The 15222-nt window shown below is 39.9% G+C and overlaps 1 protein-coding gene across 2 annotated transcripts; it reads left to right on the plus strand.

The window, feature by feature from the left end:
• Positions 12511 to 14806, plus strand: LOC109226926 (protein BASIC PENTACYSTEINE2-like). 2 transcript variants are annotated; one of them, XM_019391862.1, is made up of 2 exons: positions 12511 to 12610; positions 13018 to 14806. In XM_019391862.1, the coding sequence occupies exon 2, from the start codon at positions 13151 to 13153 to the stop codon at positions 14090 to 14092; it is 942 nt and encodes a 313-aa protein (XP_019247407.1). In that variant the 5' UTR covers positions 12511 to 12610; positions 13018 to 13150; the 3' UTR covers positions 14093 to 14806. The 2 variants fall into 2 exon arrangements, with proteins under 2 accessions (XP_019247407.1, XP_019247406.1); XM_019391861.1 differs by having other exon boundaries at positions 12545 to 12710.

Genomic DNA, 15222 nt, shown 5'->3' on the forward strand with positions numbered 1-15222 from the left:
GGGACAAAGGCGGGGAAAAGAAGCTGTATAGGCTAGCCAAGGTGATAGAAAGGAAGGCTCATGACCTAGACCAAGTGAAGTGTATTAAAGACGAAGATGAGAGTATTGATGGGAGAGGCACATGACTTACCTCCATAAACTCCTAAATTAAAAGGGAGACATGGGCATCACTTTGGGTGATTTGGAGCACTTCGAAAGTCGTCGAGATTTTGGTTATTGTAGGTGTATTAAAAGTGAGGATGCCGAGGGGACTATGCATAAGATGAGCAGGAGGAGAGTGACCGGGCCAGACAAAATTCCAGTGGAATTTTGGAAGATTGTGAGCATGGGCAGGATTGGAACGGCTCACTGGGTTGTTTAACATCATTTTTAGGACGACGAAGATGCCCGAAAAAAGGAGGTGGAGTACGATGATTCTGTTATACAAGAACGAAGGTGATATCCAAAATTGCAACAACTATAGGGGTATCAAGTTGTTGAGCCACAGTATAAAAGTTTGGGAGATGGTGATGGAAGCAAGGGTGAGGAAGAGTATGTCTATTTGTGAAAACCAGTTTGGATTAATGCTGGGTCATTCGATTACGGAAGCCATTCATCTTGTAAGGAGGTTGGTGGAACAATATATAAGAGGGACCTGCACATGTTCATTGATCTAGAGAAAATATATGACAAAGTCCCAATGGAGGTTCTATGGAGATGTTTGGAGGCTAGAGGTGTTCCTGTAGCGTATACTAGGGTGTTTACACACATGTATAAAGGAGTTAAAACTCGGGTGAGGAAAGTGGGAAGGGAACCAGACCACTTTTCAGTTGTGATGGGGTTACACCACATGTCAGCTCTTTGTCCATTTTTATTTGCTTTGCCATTGGATACACTAACGCGTCCATTCAAAAGGAGGTGCCCTGGTGTATGTTATTTGCGGATGATATTGTACTGATTAACGAGATGAGAAGTGGTGTTAACGCGAGATTGGAAGTTTGGAGACAGACCCTAGAGTCTAAAGGTTTCAAGTTGAGTAGGACCTAGACATAATATTTAGAGTGTAACTTCGGTGACAGGACAAGTGAAGCGGATGTGGACGTGAGGCTTGATACACAACTCATCCCCAAGAAAGATAGTTTCAAGTACCTAGGGTCTATAATCCAAGGTAATAGAGGGATTGACGAGGATGTTACACATCATATTGGTGTGGAGTGGGTAAAATGGAGGCTCGTATACGGTGTTATATGAGATAAGAATGTACCTCCTAAACTTAAAGGTAATTCTTACAGAGTAGTAGTTAGACCGACTATGTTGTATGGGGCAGAGTGTTGGGTAGTCAAAAATCCTCATGTCTAGAAAATAAAAGTAGCAGGATGTGCGGGCATACCGGGATTGATAAGATTAAAAATAAAGATATTCCGGCCAAGGTAGGAGTGGCCCCCATGGAGGAAAAAATGCGGTAAGTGAGACTTAGATAATTTGGGCATGTGAAGAGGAGAAGCGCTTGCGCCGGTAAGGAGCTATTAGAGGTTGTCCTTAGTGGGTCTTAAAAGAGGTAGAGGTAGGCCAAAAAAGTATTGGGGAAAGGTGATTAGGCGAGATATAGCTTTGCTTCAGCTGACCTAGGGCATGACTCTTAATAGGAAGGTGTGGAAGTTGAGGATTAATGTTGTAGGTTAATAGGTAGTTATGCGGGTTTCCCGACATTTCCAGCGTTATTAGTGGCGGTCTTGTATTCTAATATTGTAGATTTCTATCTTCTATTGTTCCTTTCGCTTTGTTTTCTTTTATCTTGTTCTCGTTATTGCTTGTTGCTACTGCTCTTTTCTCATTTTTCCTCGTACTATCTACTATCCCAAAACCCCACTTGTGAAACTATACTTGTTGTTGTTGTTGTTGTTGTTGTAATGAACGTGTGAGAATGCACGGAGAAAAATCCATTATTGATGAATTGACTATGTTTCAATGAGCCCTATTTATAAGTACACATAATAAATGACCTACTCCTATTATATTGTCACGACCCGAACCGATGGGCCGTGACGGGCACCCGGTACCTTACTCAACCGAGTACCAATATAACGTATCCTTTCATGTCATACTATCATAGATAAATGAGCCAGAAGGCTGCCGTGAGATAAGTAGAATACAACATGCGATACCAACTTATACATAAGACATACGGGCCTATAAGGCCAAAATAACCACTCGTATACTGAACATAGGCCGACAAGGCCATACAATCTTTTACGTACATGACATCTGTCTACAAGCCTCTAAGAATACATAATTTTTATAAAGGTCGGAACAGAGTCCCGCCATACCAAACAATACACGTCTAAATCATACTAACCAAACAAGCAACTCCGAAGCAAATGGAGCGCACCAACATCTTCCGCTGAGCTGATAGCCTACTCGGAGGGCTCTCGACCTGTTTATCGGGACCTGCGGGCATGAAATGCAGCGTCCCCAGGCAATAGGAACATCAGTACAAATAATGTACCGAGTATGTATGGCACATAAATAAGTACATAACAGACATAGAAGAAATGTAGAATAAATGACTCAACCAGTAAGTCTGGATAATTCTGTAATTCATGAAATAATTATAGTGTCATGCATATTCATATGAATGTCATGTCGTGCATAGGTACATGTTTCATAACATCATCAGGTCTCTGAGGGCATCCCATCATATCATCTCGGCCACTGTGGGCAAAATCATCAACGTATACTAGCTGATCAGGTGGTGGTGCGTATATAACGCCATAACCTTTCCCATATCCCATATACAAATATATGCGCGTATATAATGCCATCTGGTCATAGGTCAATGTGCATGTATAAATGCATAAAATTCATATGAAATAAAATATCTCGGTACGTCATAAGACCATTATACCTCTGATTAATTTTATGAAATAAACTTTACAACTTACATATTTTTGAGACCCATGAACAGATGATAGAATAATATGACACATGGGGAATCAAGAACATAAGCATCTCTAGTATTTCTATGAATAGAGTCATTTATGGAAGTTGTGCATTTGCTCGTTTTGTTTGTATCGTATGGATCATGCCAAAAAGAAAGAAGGAATAGCCTTAACATATCTGGAGTAGTAGAGAAAAATCCGTATGATATTCTTGAGAAAGATTGTACCGGGCCTTCTTCCTTATTTCCTCAGTTAGTCTTTCGTTGTAGTACTTAGGGAAGACCTTCTGACTCTTGTAAAGCCGCGAGCTTATTACATCGCATACCCGATGGAATTTTTGATGTTCGTACTCGCCTATTATTATCCGTAGTTCTTACCTCCACGCCCTTGTGCTTGTAGGGTTGCTTCTGAACTGATATTTTGACTGTCTTCCCAGTGGCACTCTCTTTTATTCCTATAACATTCATACAGTACCTTTAACTACCCCGACTCCTATCTGAATATATGTCAAGTATTATAATGACATTACTGCGGGTTGAATTCTCCATGTTAGGGTTCACTATATTTATCTTGCGTGATCTGCTGATTTGTCTGTAACCTCTTGTCTAGTCATGAATAGGCTCTTCCTGAATCAACTACTAACTACTCGTTGGCCCATCCTCATATCCATATTCCGTGTAATCTTTATTGGGTTATTCCTTTGTCTTAACTTACCTCAGGCACTGGCTCCTTATCTATCAATAACATCCTGGGTAGGAACCCTTACTTCCTTTTCTTGACGTCGTGCTTATATAATATTCTGGAATCGCAGCATATCTGTAAGCTTTGAATGAGAGCAATCTCATTTTTTTTTCATTTTTTTTTCGCATTTTTTCTTTACCATTCCATGATTGCTAGAACCACTAAATTCTGACTTCACGCCACATCACTCCATATTCCCCCTTTTAGGGGAGTGCTAAGAGTTGGAGCTACGACGATCTACCTATATATGTTTTACCTCTTCATCTTTGGCGTCTTTTCACATCATCGATGGCCCTTACTTGCCTTGTGGTAATCCTTCTGTACCAAGGATAACAAAATTCCTTACTCGCGAGGGTGACACTTAGTATAACTGGCACAGACAGTCCTTTAAGTTTAACTTTACTCACATTGCTTGCTTTAGGGAAGCGTCTGCCTGAATGACCATTCTCCGAATTTCTCGTGAATCTTCTTCTGTTGTCCATTGCCTTCTATTATTTCCAGAACAAAATCTGAAGTTCTCATGATGCCGACTAATATCAAATTACTCAGTCCCTAATTCATGTTTGGTTTATCTTGTTCACAAGTCCATACTGATTTCTATTACTCTGGGGTCTAACTTTTCCTTCTATTAATCACGGTAGAGTCACGAACTTATTTTCGAAATGAGGATATGACTTTATGGCCTATACTCTTTTGTTGTCTCGAGGCCTGTCTCCTCTTGTCTTTTCCTTCCCTTGTCGATAGACTCTGTAATACTGTTATTTTTTTTTTCATTCATTTTTTTTATCTATCATTGCCATCCATGTATCACATATTACTCATAATGCTTTATTAACTCTCTTCTTATCTTCCCGCTAATATTTCTGCCTCTCACTTTCTTTTGAAAACTTCAACAAGATATTCTTTTGCTTTTAGCTCCCCTTGCTTCATCCATTGGCTCGTCGGGTTGCCTAGCATCCTCGCTCTACTAGGGACGGGAGCCATACTAAGGTAATATTTATTCCTTCCAGGATTCCAGTGCCTGTCTTTGAACATCCTAGTATTCATATCTAGCTGTACTATTCTAGAGTACACCATCTAGATGTCTCACAAGGAGATCTTTTAGCACATTTGCAATATCCTTCGAAAATGTCAACTAACACAACCATTCCATTCACCATTTTGGGTTACTCTAACCCTAGCTAGATCCTGATATCCCGTCCTCCTCTTATACTACTTCTGTTAACCCCTATATGGCATATGCGGAATGGATGTGACCAATTGTACATACCTCTGTCTTTACTGAAGGTAACTCAAAATGCTTATATTTCTCTGCCTGATTTGTAAATACCGATAATCTTCATTAACTGGGTACCTCATACCCTTTTTCACCTTGCTTCTGTTACTTGCTGGAACTTATGTCTATTTTTCAATTCTCTTTTTTCCTTTTTTTTCCTATCGTAAAAGTGGATAAGGATTCTTGCCTTAGGGATCCTTATCAAGAAACTTACACATCTTAATATACACATGGTCTGCTGAATACTTCATATTTATCCATCATAAGCATGATGCAAAAATCGAGTTCTTCTAACTTAACTCTTCCACAACTATATCTCTTACCACCTGTCTTTCTGGAAGTAGGCATCGTCGTATTATGAATAAGATAGAGTTTAGGAAATTGAGTTCTTACAACTGAGCTCTACCACACGATCTAGAGTAAGAAGAAAGAGTGACAGTCCTAAATGCCCCGTATCTTCCTGCTTATAAGTGTGGTGCACGACACACCCACAAACAAGACTCTACTAGACACGGCTTGTAAACTCCCTAGGACAGAACTGCTCTGATACCACTTTTTTATAGCGTGCATATAATGTTGTAGTGAGACTATTTTTACATGACCATTTTTTTCTCCTTCGAGTTACCATGTTTAGGTTGAAGCCTTATCCATAATTCTAATTAATTATCCACTAATCTCTTGATTAACTTGTTAATCTCCCACTAACCAATAATTAATCAATTACCCACATAGTTAAAAATTATCTCAAATTATTTAGAATACTACTCACTTTTAACACACCTTATACACCTTACTATCATGGTCATGTGGTACCTTGTATGACACTAGTCCATAAATACCGGGTATTTATAGTCCGGACCGTATTTTATCTCAAAATGCCAAACTTCGACGAAATTCATTCTCATTGATTTGCTTACCCTCTCACCTTCACGAATTTACTTATCACTTGCTTGAAATAGCATAGTACTTATAATTTTAAAATAATCTCATTCCCAAACTTACGTCGATTAATTTACGATAAAACTTTAACATACGAAAATGCGGGATGTAACATATATACGGCACTAAGACTAATTATATATATTTATACAACTATCTAACACTCCCCCTCAAGCTGGTGCATATAAATCATATGTACCAAGCTTGTTACATATGTAACTAATACGAGGACCAGTGATGGATTTGGTGAAAATGTCTGCAAGCTGATCATTCAATTTCATAAACATTGTAGCAATATCTCCGGAGAGTATCTTTTCTTTGACAAAGTGACAGTCAATCTCAATGTGTTTAGTTCTCTCATGGAACACAAGATTCGATGCAATATGAATAACAACTTGATTATCACACACAAGTTCCATTTAGCTGATTTCACCAAAATTTAACTCCTTGAGCAACTGTTTGATCCAAATTAGTTCACATGTTGCCATAGCCATTACTACACATTATCCAGACGTAAAATGTCTATCAAAAGGTAATCCTGCCCAATCAGCATCTGAGTATCCAATGATCTGCTCATAGCCTCGATCCTCAAACAATAATCCTTTGTCTGGAGATGATTTATGTACCGAAGAATGCGTACCAATGACTATCACAAGGAGAATCCATAAACTGACTCACAAAACTCATAGGAAAGAAAATGTTAGGTCTAGTCATTGTGAGTTAATTTAATTCACCAACCAGCCGTCTATATCTTGCGGGATCGCTGAATGGCTCCCCTGTCTTGGCAGAAGTTTAGAATTCGGATCCATCGGAGTGTCAATAGGTCTACAACCTGTCATTCCTGTCTCTTCAAGAATGTCTAATGCATACTTTCGTTCTGAGATCATAATACCTGAGCTAGACTGAGCAACTTCAATACCCAGAAAATACTTTAATCTGCCCAGGTCCTTAGACTGAAAGTGTGGAAAGAGATGTTGCTTCAGCTTAGTAATAACATCGTAATCATTGCTGGTAATAATAATATTGTCAACATAAACGAACCAGATAAATACAGAGATTTGAAGCAGAATGCTGATAAAATACAAAGTGATCAACTTCACTACGAGTCATGACAAACTCCTGGATAACTGTGCCGAACTTATCAAACCAGGCTCGAAGAGACTGCTTTAGACCATAAAGTGACCGGCACAAGCGACATACAAAGACATTGGACTTCCCCTGAGTAACAAACCATGTGGTTTCTCTATATAAACTTCATCCTCAAGGTCACTGTGAAGAAAAACATTCTTAATATCCAATTGATAGAGAGGCAAGTGGCGAACAACAGCCATGGATAGGAAAATGCGGACTGATGATATTTTAGCCACGAAAGAGAAAGTATCACTGTAGTGGAGCCTAAATACATGAGTATTTCCTTTGGTAACAAGACAAAAATTAAGTCTATCAACCTCGCCATCCGAACTAACTTTGAGTGCCTATACCCAATGATAACCAACAGTAGATTTACCTGAAGGAAGAGGAACAAGCTCCCAAGTACCACTCGTATGTAAAGCAGACATCTCGTCAATCATAGCCTATCGCCATCCTATATGAGATAGTGCTTCACCTATAGACTTAGGGATGGAAACAGAGGACAAAGAAGATACAAAAGCATAATGGGATGAAGATAGACGATGATAACTTAAACTGACATAGTGGGGATTGCAATTTAGTGTGGTTTGTATACCTTTCCGAAGTGCAATCGGCTGACTAAGACGAGACAAGTCCGTAGTAGGAGCAAGACGTAAATCAGTTGGGCCTGATGCTGGGTGTGGACGACGATGATAAGTCAAGAGTGGTGTTCCTGTGGCTGGGGATCTACGAGGAGCATCACTATATTCCTCAATGGTTGGTATGGGTAAGACTTCAGTGGTTGAGAATGTAGGAGAAGCTATGGGTGCTGGAGTTGGATCTAGAGTTGAGAATAAGGCACCGCTTGAGGTGAAGTGAGTAGCATCGATACCCCATTTGCGTTCTCGAGTAACCTATAAATACACATTTAAGAGCAGGGAGAGCTAATCTTTTTCTGGAGTAAGGCTATGAACAAAACATGTGCTCCCAAAGACACGCGGTGGAAGAGAGAACAAGGGTGAGTAAGGAAATAGCACAAATAATGGAACTTGATTCTGGATAGCTGATGATGGCATACGATTAATAAGATAACAAGATGTGAGAACTACATCCCCCAAAAACGTAAGGGAACATGAGATTGTATGAGTAGGGTACAAGTAGTCTCAATGAGATGCCTATTCTTCCTTTCCGCTACCCTATTTTGTTGAGATGCGTATGGATAAGATGTCTGATGAATGATCCTATGAGAGTTCATAATCTGTTGAAATGGAGAAGACAAATACTCTGAGGCATTATCACTATGAAATGTGCGGATATAAACCCCAAATTAATTTGGAATTTCAGCGTGGCAAGTCTGAAAATTAGAAAACAACTCAGATCGATTTTTCATCAAGAATATCCAAGTACATCTGGAATAATCATCAATGAAACTAAAAAAGTAGTGGAATCCCGAGGTAGAACTGACCCGACTAGGACCCCAAACATCTGAATGGATTAAAGTGAAAGGTGACATTACTCAATTATCAGGACGCCGAGGGAAATAAGAGCGAGTATGCTTACCAAGCTGACATGACTCACACTCTAGAGTGGACAAGTGAGACAAACTAGGTACCATTTTATGAAGTTTTAATAAATTGGGATGTCCCAATCGTTTATGTAATAAATCTAGTGAATCAGTAACTCAACAAGCTGTTGATGTGGGTTCATGTGATTTAGTAAGGATAAGGTAATAAAGTTCATCTGATTCACGTCCGGTACCAATAATCCATCCTATACTGCGTTACTGTATAAAAACAAGGTCATCAAGAAATAAAACAGAACATTTAAGTGATTTGGGTAAGCGACCAACGACTATAAGATTAAAGGACTACCGAAAACATAAAGAACTAAATTCAAAGGTAAAAAAGGATGTGGAATTTGACCTACTTTAGTTGCCACGGTTTGAGACCCATTGGCCATTATGACCGTTGGGAAGGATTGAAAATAGAAAATAGTAGTGAAAGTAGATTTATTACCAAAAATATGATCAGTCGCTCCTGAATCAATAACCCAATTACTGGGAGAACAAGACTTCGAGACACAAGTAACGCCATTACATGTTTGAACAACAATAGCAATCTCAGAAGATATTTGTTAACATGCTTTGTACTGAAGGAACTCTATATATTCCGACAAGAAAACCATTTGGATTGGATTCAATACATCTGATCCAACAGATTGTGAGCAAAGGCTTCTGATATGAATGACATTATAATATTAACGTCAGAAAAATCAGAAAATTTCCTGAAAATTACTGTTCACGCCGAGAAAGTCACTGTTCACACCGCAAAAATATAAAAAGTGGTCGGAATTTAGCTTAAATTGGATGGGTAGGCTCGGAATTGCAAGGGGAGCAAACTGTCCTAAAGAGTCGTCGCCAAAAAATGGCCGGAAGAAGCCTCACGCGTCGGCGCATGATGTAGGAGTTTCGCTGGAAAATATTCTTCCAGCGGCGTGTGAGGGTGAGTGGGAGGGGGTCTGCCGAAGAAATTTTACGGGTTGGTCGTCGAAAGCTGATCTACCTCATGGTGGCATTGGTTTTTGCACAACACCGACATATATGAACTTTCCTACGAATAGCCCTGATTTGCAGGAAAAAAAATGACTGGTTGACTAATTTTTTTCTTTTTCTTTTTTGTTATTCCCGGAGTCGTTGGAATTTATGCATAACAATAAAATATCTCATGATTGCTCTGATGCCATGTGAGAATACACGGGAGAAAATCTATTATTGATGAATTAACTATGTTACAATGAGCCCTACCTATAAGTATACATAATGACCTACTCCTATTACATACAGGACTAAGACTAATTATATATATACATATAACTATCTAACCGAACGGATGACAATAATACTATATAAATTACTTATTTTTCCATACAACAAATAAAAAGGACATTAGACTTTGAAAGAACAAGTAATTATAAACCTTGAATCACCTTAGGGATGTAATTTTGAGGGGGGGGGGGGGAGGGAGTCTTAACCTCCCCTGACATGTCAGTTTATTTTTTTTTTTTAATAAAATTTTACCCTACCCACCTACCTAGCCAAGCCCTGCTGCGTTTAGCATGAATTATGCCATGATGATAAAATGGGAGATGGATTAAAATAATTTCTATCAAAAATATAATCACACCCCTTAATTCTACCAAAATCAAATCTCTACTTCTCCAACTATCTAGGCGGGGCTATTCCTATTTTCCATGTAGGATATTATTATTATTATTATTATTATTATTATTATTATTATTATTATTATTATTATTATTATTATATTTGTAGTGGCGGAATGGAGAGGTCCAAAGAAAGGTGAATACTAAGAAAGCGGCGTATTTGAAGCTAGTGGAAAGCATTGAAGAGGAGGAGAAGAGGTCGAATAGGGAGCGGTATAAGTTGGCTAGGAAGGAGGCGAAGTTAGCAGTTACGGCGACTAGGACTACAATATTTAGTCGTTTATATGAAGAACTTGAGGGTAAAGGCGGGGATAAGAGGCTGCTTAGGCTAGCCAAGGTGAGAGAGAGAAAGGCTCGTGACCAAGTGAAGTGCATCCATGACGAAGAAGGTAGAGTTTTGTTGGATGAGGCGCATATTTGTCGGAGATGGCAGTCTTACATCCATAGTCTCTTGAACGAGTATGGGAATAGAGACATTGTTCTGGGTGATTTGGGATCCTTCCAGAGTCGTTGCGACTTTGGGTATTGCAGGCGAATTTGAGTTGAGGAGCTTGTGGGGGCTATGCGTAAGATGAGCAGGGGCAGAGTGACCGGGCCAGATGAAATCCCAGTGGAGTTTTGGAAGATTGTGACAGGGCAGGCTTGGAGTAGCTTACTAGGTTATTTAATATCATTTTTAGGACGAAAAAGATGCCTAAAAAGTGAAGATGGAGCACGATGGTTCCTTTGTACAAGAATAAGGGAGATATCCAAAATTGTAACAACTATCGGGGTATTAAGCTGCTTAGTCATACTATGAAGGTGTGAGAGTGGGTGGTGGGGCTAAGGGTGGGAGAAGGGTGTCTATTTCAAGAACCAGTTTGGGTTTATGCCGGGGCGTTCAACTACGGAAGCCATTCACCTTGTTAGGAAATTGATGGAACAATACAGGGAGAGGAAGAGGAACTTTCATATGGTGTTCATCGATTTAGAAAAGACTTACGATAATGTCCTGGGGAGGTTGTGTGGAGATGTTTGGAGGCTAGAGGGTGATACTTGTGGCCTACATTAGGGTGATTAAAAACATGTATGAGGGAGCGAAGACTTGTGTGAGGATAGTGGGAGGGGTCTCAGACCATTTTTGGGTCATGATGGGGTTGCATCAGAGGTCGACACTCAGCCCTTTTTTTTGTTTGCCCTGGCGATGGACGTACTGACTCGCCACATCCAAGGGGAGATGCCGTGGTGTATGTTATTTGCAGACGACCTCGTTTTGATTGACGAGATGCAAGAGTTAACACGGGGTTAGAGGTGTGGAGACAAACCCTGGAGTCTAAAATTTCAAGTTGAGCAGAACCAAGACAGAATACTTAGAGTCTAAGTTTAGTGGTGATACCCAGGGAGTGGAAGGGGAGGTGAGGCTGGATTCACAAGCCATCCCTAAGAGGGGAAGTTTTAAGTACCTTGGGTCTATTATACAGAGGGATGGGGAAATTGATCAAGATGTCACATATCGTATTGGAGCGGGATGGATGGAATGGAGATTTGCTTCCGGTGTTTTGTGTGACAAGAAGGTACCGCCAAAACTTAAAGGTATGTTTTATAGAGCGGTGGTCAAACCGGCTATGTTGTATGGGGTTGAGTATTGTCCAGTCAAGAGCTCCCACGTCCAGAAGATGAAGGTAGCAGAGATGGATGTGCGGGCACACCAGATTAGATAGGATTCAGAATGAAGTTATTCGGGACAAGGTGGGTGTGGCCCCTATTGAGGACAAGACGCGGGAAGTACGGCTTAGATGGTTTGGATAAGTGACGAGGAGAAGCATAGGCGCTCCGGTAAGGAGGTGTGAGAGGTTGACATTGCAGGGCCTTATGAGAGGTAGAGGTAGGCCGAAAAGGTGTTGAGCTGAGGTGATTAGGCATGACATGGCGTAGCTACAGCTGACCGGGGCCATGACCCGTGATAGGAAGGTGTAGAGGTCGACGATTAGGATAGTAGGTTAGGTAGTCTAGATTATTCATACAGGTAGTGTTAGTACGTACTCTCGCATTTGGTTGGTAGTAGGCTTGTTTGAATACCTGTCGTTTTTTTTTACATTTTGATCATCTTACTATCTTGTGGTGTATGCTGCTTTTATATGGTTTTTCGGTGTTGTCCCGTCTTGTTTTCTTGTTATTATTGTGGTACCTATGCTTGCTTGAGCATAAGGTTTATTGGAAATAACCTCTCTACCTCCATTATGTGGGATTATAGTGGGTATGTTATTGTTTTGTTTTGTAGTATTATTTCATTTAATCTTCTTTTATTTTTCTACAATTATTAATTCATACCGGATCATATTTTCTATTCTTTAGAGGTAAATAAGGGAGTCCCTTCGAATAGAGGGGATTACAGTGTCAAACCCTACCCAGCCGACTCTTCCCTCCAGTCAGTACTCTCTCCTTTTCTGAGTACATTTACGGATATTTCACTCCGCATTTCTATATTTGAGCTATTACATTCTCTATTTATGCCAAGATCTAAATCAGTAAGCTTAAACATAACTCATTTTACATATATCTTAAACTTTTGTTGTCAGCGTTGTGTGCCTCTGTGCATTTTGTGGCAATTGATTGAATGTATTGACTCATTTTCAATTCCACTCTGCACTTGTGGTATTATTGCTTGTTTCTAGGGTTTGATTTGGTTAATATTTATGCATGTTTATGTGCCTTGTGGCTATTGATTGAACGTATTGCATTTTTTTTTGTTAATTCAGCATGATGATTGTAGTTTTGTTACTTGTGGTTTTTACGGTTTGATTTAGTGAATTATATCCTTTGTGGCTTCTGTAGGGTTGAAAAGGATGATGCTTACATGCTGTGGCATTGATTTTTTACTGATATAAGCAATATTTACAGCTGGAGTTTGTCAAACTACGATCTTTGTTGAAAGTTTAAGCCCTCTTGATATTGGTTTCACGCAGCCATGGATGGAAACGGTATGAATATACGAAATTGGGGTTTTTTCGAGCCAGCTGCAACAGTCCTGAAGGGCCATTTAGGCCTGCAACTCATGTCCTCTATGGATGAGAAGCCCCTTTTTGGCAACATTCGCGACCATCACCATCACCATCACCATCATCACAACCACCAAACCCACCAGCCTCACCATCCTACAGTTATGGAGTCAACTAATGGTGGTGCGTTTCATCACCATCGGGTTTGTGGGATCTCGGAGACCCCCATGCCCATTGAGTACATGAGGGATTCTTGGGTTAATCATAAAGACTATAGAGATAAGTATCTCAATGTGCTATCCGGAAACCACCACTATCTTACGGGTTATGGTTTTTTGCCTGAGACGTCTTCTGCTCAGTCCATGCAGATTCACGAGCAGCCAAACTTGGTGAAAGTTGAACCTGATTCTCAGCTGGAAGAGGTTTGTCTAGAAAGGGATATTGGTGGGCTTGCAAAGAAGAGGGGAGCTGGTAAATCACAACTGCTGAAGTCCCCTAAAAGTAAGAAGGCAAAGAAAGCTACTAGGGTCCCTAAAGTCGAGCCTACCCCATCTGTTCCACGGGCAAGAGCTCCCAGAAAAAGTGCAGAAGTTGTCATTAATGGTATTACTATGGATATTTCGGTAATTCCCATACCAGTTTGCTCATGCACTGGGGCTGCTCAGCAGTGTTATAGGTGGGGCTGTGGTGGTTGGCAATCGGCTTGCTGTACCACTAATTTATCTTCATATCCCTTGCCTATGAATACCAAAAGGCGTGGTTCAAGGATAGCAGGACGGAAGATGAGTTTGGGAGCGTTTACAAAGGTACTAGAGAAACTTGCTTCGGAAGGATATAACTTTTCTAACGCAATTGATCTGAAGCCTTACTGGGCAAAGCATGGTACAAACAAGTTTGTCACTATCAGATAGATTTATGGTGGTTATGCTAGCAGTTTTCCCTAAAATGGGACATGGTGCGTTTCTGGTGTACATAGTTGACTATGGTTGGGACTGAGGCATGTCAGGTAGTTTCTAACCAGTGAAATTCAGGTGTTGCAACCGTTCAGATTTTGTCCTGTGGCCTCTTGGCTAAGGTTTTACTTTCAGTTTACCTTTGTAGTTCACGGAGATATCAGGCTAGCCGTAGTGGCAGGTTATGGAAGTTGCAAAGGAGGTACATTTGTTATGCAATTGGTGGTTTCTTAATTTATTCAGTACTAATGATCTTTGATTAGGAAGTTTTGCATTCTTTTATTTGTTTTTGTTCAGATATTGGCTTTCTAGCAGTTGCTTCATGTTAGATCTTTTTTGTCTTCCTATGAGGGATTCCTTATATTTGATCAACTAATGGCTATGTCCTGCACTACACTTATTAAAACATGTTTCTGACCTGTCATTTTTAGGATTTTTGTCTTAATTGGGTGATTTTCTTTCCAAATGGGAAATTCCATTCGACATCATGTATCAATGGACTGAATATTACAGCCAAATGGGAAATTCCATAGCTTGCTTGGGATTGAGGTGCAGTTGTTATTGTAAGAATGAATCTGTCTTAACCAACCCTAACTTGGTTGGGATTGAGGTGCAGTTGTTATTGTAAGAATGAATCTGTCTTAATGGTATAAAGTTTAGCACTTTGAGTCACCTACAAAGCCTTTCCATATCAGTTTTATTATTTCATAACCATCTGTATTGCCGGTATAAAAGACTTGCCCTAACCTTCTTTCAAGGCCTTTCATCACATACATGACCTATTTCCAGCAGTTATTGGATTTTACGATATATTATGAAACGATGACATGGTCTGAACAACAAGTTTTCTTCAGCCTAGGTGCCTCTCTATTGTAAGAAGATGCACATACGAATTCCGAGAAGTACGTCTTATATGAAAGTTATAATTCCTTCGAAGAAGTGCTTTTTATATGCATATCCAGATGGTAAATGAAATAGCTCTAGTCTTTAACTCTCTTTGCAGTCACAATGCTCAATAAATGTTTCTTCCTTGAACATTGATATATATGTTCTAACGTTCTTATTGCCACAAATGAAAAAAGCGAGAT

This window comes from Nicotiana attenuata, chromosome 6 (assembly GCF_001879085.1).
Source record: "Nicotiana attenuata strain UT chromosome 6, NIATTr2, whole genome shotgun sequence".
Classification (NCBI taxonomy): Eukaryota; Viridiplantae; Streptophyta; class Magnoliopsida; order Solanales; family Solanaceae; genus Nicotiana; species Nicotiana attenuata.